The 19697-nt window shown below is 37.5% G+C and overlaps 2 protein-coding genes across 10 annotated transcripts in view; both read left to right on the forward strand.

The window, feature by feature from the left end:
- The window catches only part of Myo9a (myosin IXA), a 207475-nt gene that overhangs the window by 130656 nt on the left and 57122 nt on the right, over positions 1-19697 (forward strand). For 6 of the 9 annotated variants that reach the window (XM_051197651.1, XM_051197652.1, XM_051197649.1 and 3 more), the window contains 10 exons: positions 125-164; positions 7300-7422; positions 8839-8919; positions 9414-9524; positions 11353-11475; positions 13893-14042; positions 15051-15370; positions 15997-17565; positions 18454-18535; positions 18958-19173. In XM_051197651.1, coding sequence (XP_051053608.1) covers positions 125-164; positions 7300-7422; positions 8839-8919; positions 9414-9524; positions 11353-11475; positions 13893-14042; positions 15051-15370; positions 15997-17565; positions 18454-18535; positions 18958-19173 — 2815 coding nt within the window. The remainder of the gene's footprint in view (positions 1-124; positions 165-7299; positions 7423-8838; positions 8920-9413; positions 9525-11352; positions 11476-13892; positions 14043-15050; positions 15371-15996; positions 17566-18453; positions 18536-18957; positions 19174-19697) is intronic. The other 3 variants (XM_051197657.1, XM_051197658.1, XM_051197653.1) reach the window with 2 other exon arrangements.
- The window catches only part of LOC127231843 (leukotriene A-4 hydrolase-like), an 820404-nt gene continuing 802183 nt past the window's right edge, over positions 1477-19697 (forward strand). The window contains 4 exon segments of the mRNA XM_051197668.1: positions 1477-2392; positions 2394-3013; positions 3015-3062; positions 3064-3316. Of these exon segments, the coding sequence (XP_051053625.1) occupies positions 1526-2392; positions 2394-3013; positions 3015-3062; positions 3064-3289 (1761 nt within the window). The 5' untranslated portion in view covers positions 1477-1525 and the 3' untranslated portion in view covers positions 3290-3316.

Here is a 19697-nt window from a genome sequence, read left to right on the forward strand (position 1 = left end):
CCTGCCTCTGTCTCCTGAGTGCAGGGATTAAAGGCATGTACCACCACCATCCTGCCTGAGAGAGCTCTTAAAATCATTTGTATTCTAGTTTCTTTTTCTTCTAATGAATGTTTTTTCTTTATAGAAGAAACAAAAACTTCAAATCAAAACCCATCCTTCCAAAGGTGAGTACTGTGAAAAAAACTTTTAATTGTTCCCTATTGAGTATTTTTTATTATTTATGCCTTATTCATGTTCAAAATAGATTATATGTTCTTAGTTGAATCCATTTTAGAATTTACAAAGTCTGTTAGGAAACAGACAATCCTAATCATTCAGGCAAATAATTAGTTGTGATAAATACCATTCTCTAATATCTTTAAAAACTGGTATATAAGTTCTGTTTAGTAATTGCCACTTTTACATAAGGTCTTTTCATTTTTCTTTGAGCCAGGTTAAAGTGAACCTGTGAATTTTGAAAACATTTCTGGTTAGTGATTATATAATTCTCATTACTGATGTTATACAGTGTTTCTATAAAGAGTTAAATAATCTTTGTGGGTCAGTGGTCTGTTATAAGTATTTAGGTCTGCTGTTTCAGCATAAATAAAACTTTAGATAATAAGAAACTGAACAAATATGCCCACATGCTGATAAAAACTTCATTTATAAACACTGAGATTCACATTTCATGTAAATTTATATATAAAAAAGTATACATTTGTTTTTAGAGACAGTTTCTCAGTATTGCTTTGGAGTCTGTTCTGGAACTCACTGTGTAGATCAGGCTGGCCTTGAACTCACAGAGATCTGCCTGCCTCTGCCTTTGCCCCCTGAGTGCTGGGATTAAACAAGTACACCACCAACGCTGCTAAAATAGTTTTTTGAAGAACAGATGTGAGGGTGCTGGATTGGTCTCAGATCTAGTCTGTTTGTAGAACCCAGAGTTTGCACTTCTGGGTCTCTTCCCCTTCCTTGTTTTTGAGACAAAGTCTGGTCCCTGGAACGAGTTTATTTGTACATTGAATCTCACACTTCTACTTCACCCTCCCCAAGGAAGGCCTTCTCAGTTACCCGTCTCTGGGAGTTAATGACTTCCAAATTTTTGAGATCCTTTAGACCAGTGGTTCTAAATCTGTAGGGTCACATATCAGATATTTGCACACAGAAAATTAGAAAATATTGATGAGACAAGTTGAATACAACACAATAAATGAAAAGTGAGCTTTCCAGTTCATGGTGTAGAAAAATTATTATTAAGATAATTTGTAGCACCTAATGTGACTGATAGATTTATATATGGATGTAGTTACTATTGTCACTTTATGTAGATGTCAAAGAAATAATTGTAACATAAATTCACAAAATTCCCCAAATAATTAAAGCAGTCTTGAACAAAAAGTATGAAGCTTAATATGTTGTGCTGTATTATTAAAGAGTTGTAGTTATCAAAATAGCATTAAATGCCATTTTAAAAAAAGAAAGAGACAGGTCTGCCCGCGGAGCGTCTGGGTGCTGGCCGACGGACGACGGATCTCCCAGAACTATGCCCGAGGTCGCCGACACTTGCTCCTTGGCCTCCCCGGCCTCAGTCTGCCGAACCCAGCACCTCCATCTGCGCTGCAGCGTGGACTTGGCTCGCCGGGTGCTGACCGGGACCGCCGCGCTCACGGTCCAGTCTCAGGAGGATAATCTGCGCAGCCTGACTTTGGATACAAAAGACCTTACAATAGAAAAAGTGGTGATCAATGGACAAGAAGTCAAATACACTCTTGGAGAAAGACAAGGTTACAAAGGGTCACCGATGGAAATCTCTCTTCCCATCGCGCTGAGCAAAAATCAAGAGGTTGTTGTAGAAATTTCCTATGAGACCTCTCCCACATCCTCTGCTCTTCAGTGGCTCACTCCTGAACAGACTTCTGGGAAGCAGCACCCGTACCTCTTCAGTCAGTGCCAGGCCATCCACTGCAGAGCAGCCCTCCCGTGCCAAGACACTCCATCTGTGAAGCTAATCTACACCGCAGAGGTGTCTGTCCCGAAAGAACTGGTAGCTCTCATGAGTGCAATCCGCGACGGTGAAGGGCCTGACCCAGAAGACACCAGCAGGAAGATATACAGATTCAACCAGAGGGTTCCCATTCCGTGCTACCTGATTGCATTAGTTGTTGGAGCTTTGGAAAGCAGGCAAATTGGTCCAAGAACTCTGGTGTGGTCCGAGAAGGAGCAGGTGGAAAAATCTGCATATGAATTTTCTGAGACCGAGTCTATGCTTAAAATTGCAAAAGATCTGGGAGGGCCCTATGTGTGGGGGCAGTACGACCTGTTGGTCCTGCCCCCATCCTTCCCTTACGGCGGCATGGAGAACCCTTGCCTTACATTCGTGACTCCGACTCTACTGGCAGGTGACAAGTCTCCTTGTTATCGCACTCTCCAATGTTATCGAACATGAAATATCTCACAGCTGGACAGGAAACCTAGTGACTAACAAAACTTGGGATCACTTTTGGTTAAACGAAGGACATACTGTCTATTTGGAGCGTCACATTTGCGGACGATTGTTTGGGGAAAAGTTCAGACATTTCCATGCTTTGGGAGGATGGGGAGAACTACAGAATACGATAAAATCTTTTGGGGAGTCCCACCCCTTCACCAAGCTCGTGGTTGACCTGAAGGATGTAGACTCCGATGTAGCCTATTCCTCCATTCCATGTGAGAAGGGGTTTGCCTTACTCTTCTACCTTGAGCAACTTCTTGGTGGACCAGAGGTGTTTCTGGGATTCTTAAAGGCTTATGTTGAGGAATTTTCCTACAAGAGCGTAACCACTGACGACTGGAAGGATTTCCTGTATTCCCACTTTAACGATAAGGTGGATCTTCTCAATCAAGTTGATTGGAATGCCTGGCTCTATTCTCCTGGCCTGCCTCTGGTGAAACCAAATTATGATATGACTCTGACAAATGCTTGCATCGCCTTAAGTCAACGATGGGTCACTGCCAAAGAGGAGGACTTAAGTTCGTTCAGCATCTCGGACCTGAGATCTCTCGTCCCATCAGTTGAATGAGTTCCTGGCGCAAGTGCTTCAGAAGATGGTTACGGCTCTGTATTCAATTGAGATGGGAGGAAGCCATCCCTTTGGCTCTAAAAATGGCAACTGAACAAGGAAGGATGAAATTTACTCGACCTTTATTCAAGCATCTTGCCGCCTTTGACAAATCTCATGATCAAGCCGTCCGCACCTACCAAGAGCATAAAGCCTGTATGCATCCTGTGACTGCGATGCTGGTAGGGAAAGATTTGAAAGCGGATTAAGGACCTGATTGGTGCCGATTATAAGAAGTCTCCCTCCCCCCCTTTTTCTTTTTTTAAAATACAACCTATGAAGTACAAAATTTAAAAATGCAAAAAAAAAAAAAAAAAAAAAGAAACAGGCTTGAAAGGTAACTCAGAGAGGAAAAGTAGTTGTTACATAAGCCTGAGACTCTGAGTTTCAATCTTAAGCACCCACATAAGACTAAGTAGTAAGTAGCATGCATCTGTAACTTTAATGTTTGTACAACAAGATGTGAAGTAGAGACAGAAGAAGCCTAGAACCAGAATTTTCTGGCATATGTATTAGTGGAACAAGGAACTGTTTCAAACAATGTGAAAGTTGATGACCAACACACATGACCATCACATGTGTACAAACATTTACATACACACCCACTATAAAATATTAGAAATAAAAAAAGAAAACAGAAGATTAAAAAAAAAAAAAGGGCACAGCCAATAATGGGACATTATAATGAACCCAGGGAAAAACCTGCATATTTGTGGTCAATTGATTTTTGATAAAGGTGCCAAGAACACACTGGATAAAGAACAGTCACTTAAATAAAAAATATTAGTAAAAAAGAATATAAAAAAAATGAAACTGTACTATAATTTCACATCAGATACAAAATATTAAGTGTACATTAATGAATAAAATGCATCACTTGCAACTGAATAAAAGAGCTGTATAGCACTTGTGTGGGCAGCAATTTCTTAGATATTTCAAATACACAGGAGACAAGCAAAAATAGACAAATAGTATTATAGAAAACTAAAAAGCTTCTTTATATCATAATCATATGTCTAAATTAGGGTCAATAGCCAAAATATGTACAGAAAAGTAATAGGAATGTTATTCAGTTAAAAAGGACCCAGACAGATATTTCTTCAAAGGAGACATACAAATTCCCTACAGATACTTATTTTCCAAATGTTTAACATCACTGATCATTGGAGGAGTACAGATAAAGCCATAATGAGATACCAGTTCATTCCTCTAGTTAGAACAATTACTGAAAACATGAAAGTTGTACTGGGGAATATAGGTCAGTGATAGAGTACTTGCCCAGCATGAAAGATACTCTTGGTTCAACCCTTAGCATTTGTGGGAGTGGGGTTGGAGGACACTGCAAAGTGGAGATTATAAGTACAGATATTTTTGAGAATAGTGTGGATATTCCTTTTTAAAAAGTAAAAACATAGCTGGGCATTGGTGGTGTTTGCTTTTAATCCCAGCACTTGGGAAGCAGAGGCAGGTAGATTTCTGTGAGTTCAAGGCCAGCCTGGCCTATAGAGCCAGGACAGCTAGAGTTGTTACACAGAGAAACCCTGCCTTGAACCCTTTCCCCCTTGAAAAAGTAAAAACACATATACCATGTGTCATTCTTCTGGGTACATGTCCACAAAAGCTGAGATCAGTGTTACAATATCAGTGTTTAAAATAGGCAAGATACCAAGATAGAGAAATAACCTAAGTGCCTACTCAGTGAATTGAGGGATGGGATAAAGGATAAGAAGTTTATAGTCATAGTGGAATTCTACTCAATCTTTAAAAAGGAATTTTGTGTTGCAATCATATTAATGAACTTGAAGATGCTTGTGTTTACTGAAAAAAATTTCAGATGAAATCATGTTGTACAACATCTCACATGTAGATGGAATCTTAAAGTTGGGCTCACAAAAGTAGAGTGTAGTAGTCAGGTGTCAGTGCTGAATGGGTTAAGACAGGAAGATACCTAAATTAGGTTTTGGAGAGCAAATGAGAATTCTCTGAGATCTTTGTCATTTTAAGAGCCCTTTTCTCAGAACCTTGTGCCACACTATTAGCATTTAGTTTGTACACATCCGGGTCTGAGATGATATGTGTTTCTTTTAGGGTAACAGGTTAATTTGATGCAGAGAAGTGTCCACCTGAAATGGGACTACTTGGATGAGTTACACTTTAACCCATCTACAAGATAATAACTATAATAATAGTGCTTTTGGGGTTTTCCTCTTAGGCTTTATTTTACCATATAATTTCCATTTTAATATCCTTTTAAAAATTATTTTTATTTAATATTTTTCTTATTTTACATATGGATCCCAGTTTCCTCTCTCTCCCTGCCACAGATCACCCCCCCCCCCATCCCATCCCCTATCAACTCTCCAGGGAGGGTGAGGCCTTCCATGAAGGATCATCAAAATCTGTCAAGTCATTTTGGGTAGGGTCTAGGCCCTCCCCTGTGTCTTGAACTGTTTTTTGTTTATTTGTTTGTTTGTTTGAGACAGGCTTTCTTTATGTAACAGTCCTAGCTGTCCTGGAACTGGCTTTGTGGACCAGGTTGGCCTCTGCCTCTTGAGTGCTGGGGTTAAAAGTCAGCACTACTACTGCCTGGATTTCTTTTGCACTATATTCTTGTAATGATTTTGCATTGCCCTGTCTTAGTTCCTTTTCTGTTACTTTGCTAAGACATCATTACCAGGGCAATATATATATATATAAGAGCTTATTTAGCACCACCACCACCCAGCTGAAAGATCATTTTTCATAACACTTTTTTTTTTGTGTCCTAAGTGTTACCCACCAGCTGATGGGTCCTTTTGTTTTAGCCAAATACAAATTGTAGGTAGGCAAGGAGTCTCTTCAAGTGCTGGACTCTGGTGCTTATGTAATTTTTAGTATTTGATAGCAGTGAGTGGTGGTAGGCAGATTGGAGCAGCAGTAGGTGGCACCATTTAGTGTTACAGCTTTCATCTAAGCCTCCGTTATTGGGGTCTGCAAATGTTAGAGCCTGTACATGGGCCTAACAAATCAGAAGATACTTGAACATAGGCAGAGGCCAATGTTACAGCAGCCTGGGGTATCTGGGATCCTTGGCTCTAAAAGTTTGACATTTCTCTAGCCATCTCAGTAGCCAACATCTTTGACTCCTTATAGGCCTTTATCCTTCATCATTAGCTCTCTGTCCTATTTTTTGTTGCCCGTTTCTGCTGTATACCCTCTTAAAGTATAATGTAGAAGTTTTTTTGTTGTTTTTTGTTTGTCTGTTTGTTTTATTTTTTTGTGATACAGTAATCCCTAACCTGCTTGGCTTGCCAACCTCTTTAACTTTATTTGTTTAACAATTAAGCAGTTAGCTACCTTACTACCTTTGCAGTTGGACCTGAGATAGATGCTGTTACGGTGTTTCTGATGCTGCTGCTTCTTATAACAGCTCAGCAGGAAAGACCACTTGAGATGGCTTTTATTGTGTTCAGCATTTCAGCATTAGTTGAGGCAACATTAGATTGAGTCTCACAGTACCTAGGCAACTTTCTGTATAATAAGAGAAGCAATGTTGGGCCAACCAAGATGCACTTTGTGTACCAATCACAGCACACCCCCCATACAAAGACAGGTTTATGAATATATTAGTCACCACTTCTTGCACCAGCCAAAACAATTTCACTGCTGTGCCTCTAGGACAAGTGCTCCTTCTCTGGATTAGGTTTAAATCTTGCAGGTTAATCTATAATTCATTGTAATTTACTATAGCAAACAGTTGTTTGAAACAGTCTTCACTAGTCTATGCCTTGAGTTGTTGGAGTATTCAGCTCCAATTACTATCCGACTTTGCCAAAATGTCATTGCAGTGCTGTAGTGGCACTGACTGTTCTTTTGCTTAAGGCTACCAGGGCATCAAAGGAGAATCCAACAGGGAGCCAAATTGCCCAATCTCCTAATGCCAGTACTTGTTTATATGAAGAACAGTAGGATATGCCAGAACCCAAATCTAGCTAGTTTGCCAAAATGGCATTATCTTTTATCCCTCATGTAAGTGGTGTTTTATACCATTGATGGGTGCTGGGCTTCACACCTTGATTTGATTGGCTAATTGACATAGATGAAAGGTGAGAGCCCTAGTCAAACTAACTACCTTTAATAGAATAAAACATTTCTCACAATTGTAAATAATGAAAACGGGATGACTGTATTTTATTCATGTGTGTGTGTTTGATATATAATGTTTCCCCCTTCTCTTTAGCACTTGCTGGAAGTAAATTCTTTGAAGCATTTGACAAGACTGACCCTACAGGATCGAATTACCAAATCCCTTCTTCATTTGCACAAGAAGAAGAAACCTCCCAGTATCAGTGCCCAGTTTCAGGTTATTACCTCTTCTAGTTATGCTAAATAAAATCTGTTTCTTTCAGATTGTTTTTGAAGGATCAAAGTGAGCTGCAAGATTATTGATGTGACGTGATTCGTGTCATAGAATTTATTATAAAAGGAATTAGGATATATGTCCAAGAATCAAAGGTTTTTCTTTAATAAAATAGAAAGTGAAAAATACATTAAGCCTGAAGCAAGAAGAAAGAAGGGAAATAACAAAGATAAATAGAAGTCCATGAAGCTATGAACAGGAGATGGTCTGGAGAGATGGCTTAGCAATTTAATGTGCTTGTTCAGGATTTCAGTTGGGTTCCCAGCTCCCACATAAGGTGCCTCTTAACTACCTCTTAACTACCTCCCAGGGGATCTGATGCGTCAGTCATTTATGGGCAGTAGCACTCTAGTACATATACTCGGACACAAACAGACACATAACTAAAAATACAATGAATCTTTTCTTTTTTATTTTGTTTTTTGTGTTTTGGGTTTCTCTGTATTGCTTTGAAGCCTGACCTGGAACTAGCTCTATAGACCAGGCTGGACTCCAACTCACAGATAGTCTGCCTCTGCTTCCTGAGTGCTTGTATGAAAGGTGTGTGCCACCAACACTGTCTTAAAAAATACAATAAATCTTAAGGAAACATTCTTAAAAAGAAATCCTGAAGACTATTGGAGGAGACTAAGTAAAATAAAAGCTCTGGTTCTTTGAACAGACCAAAAACTGATACACCTCTAGCCAGACTAAGTGGGATATATATATAAAACCAAGTATAGAAGAGAGAACATCTCTACATACTCTATAAACATTAAAATTAATTTAAGGTAGTACTTCTTTTTTAGATAATTTTAAAAGCTAGTCATAATGGAAGAATATCAGGGCATGGTGACACATACCCATAATCCTAGCATTCACAATGCTGACATGGGAACATCACAAGTTAAGGTCAGCCTGAGATACATAGCTTGTTGTTGGCCAACTTTGAACAAATAATCAAGGCCCTATCTCAAAACAAACAGGGAAAAGAAGGGGAAAAGAAAAAAAAAAAAAAAAAAAGAAAAAAAAAAAAAAAAAAAAAAAAAAAAAAAAAAGCAAAACTACCTAAAATGTGCATATGAATAAAGTTACTTAATGAAATGTGAAGAATAGTGAAAAATTATTCTCTAGTCAAAGTATTCTGAAATGCATCTGCAAATAATGCCTGTTGCTTTAAGATTAAGATCAAACTACATTCCTTATCCTCAGCAATTCTTGATTTAACCAGAATGGAAATGTACACAATTTTCTTTTTGGATACAAAACCTTCTATGTATACGTAGGCTTTCTTTTTTCTTTCACGTATTTTGCCACACTTGTTTATATTTTTAAATCACTTGTCAACTATAAAGTAATAGCATACTACTTGTATTGCAGGCTTCCTTAAGCAAGCTGATGGAGACACTTGGTCAAGCAGAACCATATTTTGTAAAATGTATTCGCTCAAATGCAGAAAAGGTAAAAGTATCTTGTAAATGACAGCATATCACTCAGGTTACTTCAAAACAAATTTTGAACTTCCTGTACAGAAAATTATATTCCATAAATATTACCTATAACTAGTCTTTTAATTTTCACATTACCCATCTTCAGGGTGTTTGTGGATTTGATTCAATAAGTACTAGAATCTGAGAGGCCAAGTATTAATATCCCTTGAAATTCCATTAGAAAAAAGAGATTTTTTTTTTTCCTTTGAAAATTTTATTACTCCAGAAACTAGTTAATCTCGTCTGTTTGGATATAGTCTATGTCTCTTTAAAAATTGTTTAGCATTTTCATGGTTAGAAAAATTTACCGTTACCTTTTCTGTTGAAGTGTCCTTAATTAGAGCTTGTCAAAATATAATGTGTAAATATGTTTGTCAGTCCCTGGATACTCAAAAGTCAGCTTTACTTTTAAGACAAATCTGAATTTGGAGACCTACTAACCTTTTTTTTTTTTCTTTGTTTTAGCTGCCCTTAAGATTCAGTGATGCCTTGGTACTAAGACAGCTTCGGTACACTGGGATGCTAGAAACAGTTCGAATTCGCCAATCAGGATATAGCTCCAAATATTCTTTCCAGGTTATTTGCTTCTACAATATATTTTTATACACACATGCATAAATATATTCATATCAAGCAAATTGTTTCCACATATCATTCATATTATGTGTCTTTGGGACTCACTACTTCTTTTTGGTTTTTCCAAGATAGGGTTTCTCTGTGTTTGGAACTTGTTTTGTAGGCCAGGCTTTCTCAGAGATCCACCTGCTTCTGCCATTTGAGCGCTGGGAGTAAAAGGATGAGCCATCACACCTGGCTCATCATTTTACCATTTTTAAACAAAGTTGAAAACTCATTAAGAGAATATTCATTTTTTGGGAGGACAGCAGTCTTGTTGAGAATGTGTTATGATAAAGTACTTGGCTGTTCTCATTTGATAAAAATGTTTGCTAACAAGTTATCAGTTTTCACACTGATTTTTTTTTTTTTTTTGCAGTAATTGAAATAATTTAATCAGAATCATCTTGTCAAATGAAAGGTTCCATTTGGTTTTCTTAGAAAGACTTCTTAACTAAGAAGCTTCTAGAATGTTATTCAGCAATCATTATCAGCTATACTGCTATGTGTGTAAAAATTATAATGGAACTTTTAAGGAACTGAGTACTCAGTTGAATGTTTCAGCAACTGCTGTACTTTCTTTCCCTGCTTGCTCAATTTCAGATTCTTGTTAAATTACTTTTCTTTGGTCTTTGGTATGACTTTCTTAAAAACAATAACTTATACCTTCTTTCTTTAATTCAGTTTCCATTTGATAACATGTTTCATATTTAGTATATTTCCTTTTACAGTTTTTTTAAATTTTTTCTTATTGTATTTTTTAATTAATTAATCTTTTTTAAATTTTACATGTCTATCCCAGTTCCCCATCCCTCCTTCCTTCTCTTTCTCTCCCTCCCTCCCTCCCTCTTACCCTCTTTGCCCCCTCACATGCACCCTGACCACCCTCTCCTCCCATCCCCCCACCCCAATTCCACATGTAGGGCTATGCCATCCAGGTGGGGTCATGTAAATCTGTCAAGTCATTTGAAGTAGGGACTAGGACTTCTCTTCTGTTTCTAGGTTAAGGCAGTATCCCTCTTTGGGGGATGTGACCGCAAGGTCCTTTTGTGCACCAGGAATACATCCTGGTTCCACTCTGAGGTCTGCTCAGTCCTTCTAGCTGAGACCCATATTCAGGGGGGCCCTGAATGCTAGAAGGAGGTGTGGGATCCCCCTGAATGAGTTATAGATGGTTGTTAGCAGGCATGTGTATACTTGGAATCTAACCCAGACCTTTGGAATAATATCCAGTATTTTTAATCACTGAGTCATTTCTCCTGCCCCTCCTGTTTATAATACCTTAAAGTTACAAACACTTTCATTTCATCTTACTTTTCTATTAACAGTTTCATGTACATATATAATATATTCTGGTTACTCTCATATCCACTCTTTCTGCTGCCTTCTATTTTTAAAAGAATGAGAAAACAGGCCCTAGAGTACATTCACTCATGTGGCCTGCTGCCCTATTGCAGTGTATTCTGATCTTTTCCACTGCCTTGCTTTAAATAAAAATTTATTTTTATTTATTAAAAGACTGAGAAAAACCCATTAATAAAAGATAGTCATTTGGGCTGGAGAGATGGCTCATTGGTTAAGAGCACTGGCTGGTTTTCTAGAGGTTCTGAGTTTAATTCCCAGAAACCACATGGTGGCTCATGACTATCTATAGTGGGATTTTCTGGCACAAAGTTGTACATACAGATTAAGCACTCATATGCATAAAATAAAAGTAAAAAGATAGTTTAGGGTACAATACTCATCTAGTTCCTTTGTTATTTGATACCATTGTCTTTTTACTTTTTAGGATTTTGTGAGTCACTTTCATGTACTTCTTCCCCGAAATATTATCCCATCTAAATTTAACATTCAAGATTTCTTCAGGAAAGTAAATATTAATCCTGATAATTATCAAGTTGGAAAAACAATGGTAAGTATATGTAGCCTGAGTCAAAATTGAGTGCATTTTATATTTTAGTAATAATACCTTCTTTGTCATGATTTTAAGTATATATCAAGTATTACAAGGAAATAAAGTGATTTTAAATTTATATGTTTATTTATTTGTGTGTATATGTATGTGTATGGGCACAGATGTGCTATGGCATGAATGAGGAGGTCAGAAGAAATGTGTGGATTTTGTTCTTTCCCCTTACCATGTGGGTCCTAGGGATGGGACTCAAGTTGTCAGGCTTGGTGATAAGTACCTTTACCCACTATACTATCTTGTTAGCTTATAAATTTGATTTTTTAATTATTATTGTATTTGTATATGAGTAATGTGTGAATGCTAAAACACCCATGCAAGACAATTTTTAGGATTTGGTTCTCCTTTTATCTTAGGTTCATAAGAAGAAACTGAGGTTCTTATGTGCTTACATGTCAAGCACATTTACCTAGTAAAACCTCTTAACTGACCCTAGGGCTTTTTTTTTTTTTTTTTTTTTCTCTTAATGACTTAGCTGTAAAGGTGCTTGCTGTCAAGTCTGAACTGAGTTTAAGCCAGGCGGTGGTGGTGCATGCTTTTAATTTGGGAGGGAGGCAAACAGGTGGATGTCTTTGAGTTCAAAAGCCAGCCTGGAGTACAATACAGATTGAGTTCCAGGATAGGCTCTAAAGCTACATAGAAGTCCTATCTTGAAAAACTATAAGAAAACAAAACAGAACTGAATTTATTCTCAGAAACCATATGGTAGGTAGAAGAGAACTGACTTCTACAATCATTACCTGACCTACCCACACACATACAAACTAAAATAAATAGTTGTAATCAGTATTAATCATAGAATTCCTGGCCAGTGTTCTAGTTCTAATTACAACTTCAGCTGTAATTCAAACCATCTCTGACTAAGATATTCTTCTGTAATGATCAGCTTAGCTTGTCTGCAGTAACATTATCCTGAGTCTTCTATTGCCCTTTTCAACTATTTTCTTTGTTATCTTTTATTTATATTCCTTCTTTCATGTTCTTCCTCTGCCTTCTCCCTCTTCCTCCTCTGTTTTTCAAGTTAGACATAATCATCTTACTCCTCCTGCAAAACTTCTTTTTGTTTTCTTTTGTTTTTTTTGAGATAGGGGTTCTCTGTAGCTTTGAAGCCTGTCCTGAAACTTGCTTTGTAGACCAGGCTGGTCTTGAACTTGCAGAGATCCTCCTGCCTCTGCCACCCGAGTGCTGTATGCCACCACCGCCCAGCTCTTTTTGTTTTCTTATCTCTTTTCTTCTGTTACTTTGGACAGTAATAAACTGCTGTTTTCCTCTATTTTAGTCATTACAATTAACTTATTTTACCCATTTATTGAAATCATTTAAATAAGCTACTTTCTTAAATTGACCTCATGCTCAGTTATAATCCCAGTAGACTGCCCATTAAATGTATGTATCTTTCTCACACTGTCTGATCCTTCATATTGTCTGGGAAGTAGTACCTCATGCCTATAATTCTAGCTGTAGAAAGCAATGCCTGGAGAATCACTCATTCAAGACTGTTCTCAGATGCATGGAAGTTCAAGGTCAGCCTGGCTACATGAGTATCTATCACAAAACACAAGACAGACATATGCTTCCATATTGTAGCTTCATAATATTTAACAGTACTTCATGGAGTAATTCTGTTGTCCATTTGTCTCATATGCTTTATTATATCCTTTTATTATTGCTCAGATAAGATTTTTTTTTTATCTACAGTGCATACATAGTAGTTTGTACTCTTGATATATAATATCTTCCCACTCCTAAAGATGAACCATAAGTTCTATTTTGAAGAGATATGCCTAATTTATACTTTGTATATACCTGTTTTTGTCTCTGAGGAGTAAGAAGCCTTTAATTCACACTGGATTTCAAATAGATGGTTATTGTTGGTTCCTTCAGGTTATACTCACTTTTTTAAGATCTGTGGTTCTCAGTTTTTCCCCTATTTCAAAATTTTAAAATATTGGAACATGTTAACTAGTGTAGTGATCTTTTACAGTGATGATTTTTCCAGATGAGAGGCAGTAATGTAGCAGAGTTTGACAGTGGAAACTTGGTACATTGTCTTGTTTTTCCATTTCCTCTCTCATGTACTAGTATCTTTCTTCAGTTTGAGAATGATTACTTTAGTCATGGTGATAGAACTATTTATCAGTACTTTGCTTATTGGGTGTTTTGTTTGTTGGTTTGGTTTTTCAAGACAGCGTTTCTCTGTGTAACAATCTTGGCTGTCCTGGAACTCACTCTGTAGACCAGTACTTTATTTGCATGTCATTATATGTGTTCTTCTGTGAAAGAGAATCTTAACCCGGTAACACTAATTCATGAATAATTTCTTCTTAAACTTTATCCCTTGTCTTCCTTCCTTCTCATAGGTCTTCCTAAAGGAGCATGAACGACAGCACTTACAAGATCTACTTCATCAGGAAGTGCTTCGTAGAATCATACTGTTACAGCGGTGGTTTAGGGTCTTGCTTTGTAGGCAGCAGTTCCTCCATTTGAGACAAGCATCTGTTATTATTCAGGTGGGATGAGAAAAGGATTCTTTGTATGAGAGTAACTTTGAACTTCGTTTAGTAACCAGAACCATTTTACTGTGAAACATTTAAGTAATAATGCAACTTTAGAGATGAGGATGAATCATAATCATTTCTTAAATGAGTGTAACTCCCAGCAGATTGCTTTGCATGTGACTGAAGGTAACACCCTGGGAGTTCAAGTGCAGCCTGCCAGCTTGTCTACATAGAATTTCAGGACCCTGTCAAAAATATCAACAAACAAACAAACACATAGGAAATAAAATATAACTTACTAATTACTTTGTTGAGCATAAAAACATCTAAAAAAATTAAATTGTATAATTAATCTCAACTAGGTTATATTATTTAAAATAGTTATTGGGGAGGGGAGGAGTATCAGTTTTCGAGACAGGGTTTCTCTGTGTAGCTTTGTAGCCTATCCTAGAAATCACTCTGTAGACCGGGTTGACCTTGAACTTAAAATAGCTGTTTTGATAAGCAAAATGTTTTTATTTATTTTCTAAAGATCTAAATTTTTACTTACTAGCTTACATTTGAAGTATTCTTGGATAATAACCTTACCTGAAGTTTTTTGCTTAATCATCAGCCACTACTTTATGGAATTTTTTCCCCTTGATGAATTTTTGCAGAGGCCTTTCCATTCTCTATCATAAAGGGCCTCCATCAACTTGGCTCATTAGTTAGGTGTAAGTCCACAGAGATGGGCATGGAGCTTTGACAACTTTGTGGATCTGTTAATGCAATGCGGTCTTAGAAGAGGTGATGTTCAGCACTTTTTGTAAAGCAGTGCTAATTTCCATTACACCTGCAGCAGCAGTGCCTTCTGTGGGCACAGCAGCAGGTTGTAGGTAAGACCAAACCTGGACTGACCAGAGCATCAACACAACTTAGTGGTAGCAACAAGTTAGTTGCTAATGGCAGAAATTTGGCTATTTTTTTTCCTTTTCTAGGAAATGAGTGGTGATTTGACAGCAATTTTATTTTTTCCCTTAGCGTTTCTGGAGGAATTACCTTAATCAGAAGCAAATCAGAAATGGGGCTGTGGAAAAAGATGATTTCATTATGGCTAGTGCAGCTTCCCTTCTCCAAGCTTCCTGGCGTGCTCATGTAGAGAGACAGCGATATTTGGAGTTACGAGCTGCAGCTGTTATTATCCAGCAGAGATGGAGGGAACTGTATAGATGTAGACATAGAGCTGCTACCTGTATACAGGCAAGATGGAGGAGCTACAGGCAAAGTAAGAAGTACAAAGAACAAAGGAACAAAATTATCCTTTTACAATCAACATATAGAGGATTCAGAGCAAGACAAAGGTAATCTATGTTAATGAAGCAGTTGTTCCTTCTGTTTTATTTAAACCTTTGCTTTAATACAATTATGTTGTTATCATTAGACTGTGATAAAATTCTGCTGGTTTTAACTTGCATTGTCTGAGCTATAGCAGAAATTAAATAAATGTACATTGAATTAAATCAGGTTGGAAAACTCCATGACCTATAGTTATAACTGGAAAAAAAAACTTGTACATTTGGTGTAATCTTATAAATTTGGAATTATTCAACTTCTTTTTTCACCTTGAGAGAGAGCATTGATCTCTTCTGTACTATAGTAAAGTAACGCTACTAATGGATCTTTAGTTCAGTTAACATTTTGTCTGAGGCTATTCAGTTAGGATTCATATAAAGAAGAGGATAATTTGAACTAGTACAATGAAGTAGATGAGTATAGTGGTACATACTAGTCCTAGCTAAATAGGGGAACTAAGACAAGAGGATTACTTGAGCCTGAGGTTTAAGTCCAACTTTGAACATAGTTAAGGATAGCAAGGTTCTCCCTCAAAAAAAGTATTTCTATTAAAAATTAGTAGGAAATTAAATTCTCTTCATTGGAAACTAAGAGCTATGTATAATCTACTTTGTTTTTTTTTATATATATATAGATATAAAGCTTTAAAAGAGCAAAGGCTGAAAGCAACAAAACTAGAACATGGATTGGTACATATCAAGGCATGTGGAACTCTAGAAATTCAGGGTTCAGACCCTTCTGAGTGGGAGGATCGTTCTTTTGACAACAGAGTAAAAGCCATAGAGGAACGTAAGTCAGTGATAGAGAGTAATCGAATTAGTCGTGAGAGTTCAATGGATTTCTCAAAGGAGTCTCCAGACAGAAGCCAAAGTGGTATGGACATAAAGGAAGAAGTGATTGTAAGACAGAGACCCAAGTCCTTGGAGGATCTCCACCAGAAGAAAGTAGGTCGGGCCAAAAGAGAAAGTCGGAGAATGAGAGAATTAGAACAAGCTATATTTAGCTTAGAATTGCTGAAAGTACGTTCTCTTGGTGGTGTGTCTCCTTCAGAGGAACGTAGATGGTCTACAGAACTGATGCCTGAAGGCCTGCAGTCTCCACAAGGTACACCTGAGAGTGAGAGCTCACAAGGGAGCTTAGAACTTCTGACTTGTGAGGAGAGCCAAAAGAGCAAACCAGAGTCCCTCATTTTAGATGAGGGAGAATTGAACATTTCATCACCCATTAGATCTACCAATCCAAAATTCAATTCACAACACAGTGCCCCCGGTGTCTCAAGTGATACTAGCTCTGCATTGATTGGAAAAAGAACATCCTGTGACTCAGAGCATTTGAAGAATGGGACTGCTAAGGAAAAGCTGGTCTGTAGTTCTGAACCTATCACTTGTAAACCCCAGCTGAAAGACTCTTTTGTTTCAAGTAGTCTGCCTACATTTTTTTATATTCCCCATCAAGAATATCTAAAAACAAGTTCCCAACCAGACACAAGTATCCAAAGAAACAAACTGCAGGAAAGAGAAGCTACTTTGAATACAGCTGTTACTCTAGATATCAATAGGGAAACTAGGAAATGTCCATTTTCAGGAGATCAAGTGATTCCTTTGAATACAGATTCTTCATGTACTGTGCTTAAAAAGTTAGAAAAACTGAATACTGAAAAGGAGAAAAGGCAAAAGAAGTTACAACAACAGAATGAAAAAGAAATGATGGAACAGATTCGTCAACAGACAGGTATTTTAGAGAAGGAGCGTAAAGCCTTCAAGACAATTGAACAGACATGGACTGAGGAATCTCTCTTAGCACCATCCTTTTATCAGTCAAGACAAAGAGTAGAGAGGCCTTCTTCTCTGCATATCCAAAATACCCCAAGTAAGGGAGAAGCTGGTGTGCTAGGTTCCCCGTCAACAGTCACTAAAAGAGATGCAGCTCTTGCCACAAAAGACAGTCACTCCATCCATTTACCTCCAAAAGACCGGCCTGTCACCCTGTTCTTTGAAAGAAAAGGAAGCCCATGCCAATCTGTCAAGGAATTACCCAAGACAGAAAGAATAGGCACCCAACATAATATTGCCTGTAATCGCATTACAGAAAGAGAACACTTTAGGTCAGCTCACTCTTATGGTCACAAATCTGATGACCCTTCCAGAGGGGGAAGCTCAAGAGCCATTTTCTTCACACCAAAAGACAATATGATTATTCCACTGTAAGTGAAATTTGTATTTTATATGTTAAGTAGGAAGCTTGTTGAAGTGCTTTTCTTTGTGTTCTACTCTGTCTAAAGACATGCTGTTCTAATTTGTGATTTTTCTCTGTGTAAAGTATAAATAGATATATCTTAGGAATCTTTGAACATAGGTAGCATATTTTTTTTTTTTTTTTGTATTCTTCATTAACTGAAAAAGCATTTGCAAAGGACATGTGTTTGGATTTTCAGTATCCACATTAAAGCTGAGTGTGGCTGCACATATCTGCAACCCTAGTTCTGGGGACCAGGAGACATGAACATTACTGGAGATTTTGGCTAGTCAGTGTAGCAAAAAAAAAAAAAAAAAAAACCAAAAAAGCAAGCTCCTGATTCAGTGAAAAGATCCTATCTAATGGCGATAAGGCAGAGCAGGGTATCCAGTGTTGTCCTCTGACTTCCACAAGATAACACACAGATGTGCAACTACCTACATACAAGCATGTGTACAGCCTGCATATACAAATATACACACATAGATAATGAGATTGAGTATAATAAATTCAGTTTTGGAATAGACTAAGATCTGGAATTACTTAGAGAATTTGTTAGGTTTTTTTTTTTGGACTTGTCCTATCCTGTTAAATTATAATTCATAGTTGGGTGTGGTGGGACATCACACACACATGCCTTTAATTCCAACACTCAGTAAGCAGAGGCAGGTAGATTTCTGTGAGTGCAAGGCAAGCCTGATCTGCTTGGTGAGTTCCAGGATAGCCAGAGATACATAGAGAGACACTGTATCAAAAAGTAAAAACAAACAAAATTATAATTCTTACTATACTTTTGGGCTCTTCACTGGAATATCTGCTAGAAATTGAAAAGTAATCCTGTTTATTTTGTTTAAAGTGTACACAGTGGAAATCCTCAAGTCCACAAACAAGATGAACCAGCTTGGAAATCTAAGTTAGCAGGGCCGGGCCAACAAGAGGTAAGTATTGGATCTGTCCATTTATTCCCAGGTGATTTTAGAGAAAGAAGCTATAGATTAAGCCTTTTATAATTAGGAAGGTATGTATTAAGCAAGGAATGGTGCCTAAAAATAAAAATTATATAAAAGAAAGAACTCACTAAGGCAAAAAAGGACAGTTTGTTCAGGTGATCTGTGGCAGTGAAGGGTGACTTAGTTCACTATGGAGAAAAACAGTATAGACTTAGCTCCTATCATTATCTGTTGTTCACAGTAATGTATATGGATTCTCTTTGGTCATCCCTGTTACTTCTGCTAATAGATAGGGCATGGTGGGGTGGAGGGAAGTTTCCAGACATTCATGAGCCCTCTTTCATTGGCATCTTCTCCCACATTACAAAAACAAAACATTGTTGTGTTATTTGTTTTATCATTTGGTCAAGCAGGTTGCCAGACCGGCCCATAAAAAGAAAGCTCGAATGGCGCGGACGCGCTCCGATTTCTTGACTAGAGGTACTTTTGCCGATGGGGAGGGGGATACAGAGGAAGATGATTACGATGACATTATTGAGCCCCTTCTCTCCCTTGACCAAGCTTCTCACTCTGAGCTAGGGCCTGTATCCAGCCTGGGTCAGGCCTCTCACAGTGACTCCGAAATGGTAATTTTTATAGCAATAAGAAAAATAAAACAGCAAGCAGATCTTCTTGGAGTAGTCTTTGCTAATCTAAAGCTAACCTTCACAGCTTTTTTCCATATAATGGCTTGTACATGAGAAGCCTCAGTGAACACAGCAACAAAAGCCAAGTCTAATTTAATAGTACTCAAATAAGGGGCACTTCAACTGTATATATAAAATGATAAATTAGGCAAAATTAAGATTATTTAAATTAGCACTGATGTAGAAATGTTGACTATTATACCTTAAAAGGTCTAGAGTAGGAATTCTTAAATTTTTTTATTTTTGTTTTTGTAAAGGGCCAGGTAATAAATATTTTAGACTTTGTAGATCATAGTCTTTGTTGCTTGCAGCTACTTAATTTGACCACTACCATGTGAAAGCCATCACAGACAAGATGAAAATGTGGAAAGCATTTCTAATAAATATACAGAGCTGGGCACTGAGCTGTATTTGACTTACTGGTCCCAGCTTATTGACCTGGTATATAGAGTAAGATACCTTTT

This window comes from Phodopus roborovskii, unplaced genomic scaffold (genome assembly GCF_943737965.1).
Source record: "Phodopus roborovskii unplaced genomic scaffold, PHOROB, whole genome shotgun sequence".
Taxonomy (NCBI): Eukaryota; Metazoa; Chordata; class Mammalia; order Rodentia; family Cricetidae; genus Phodopus; species Phodopus roborovskii.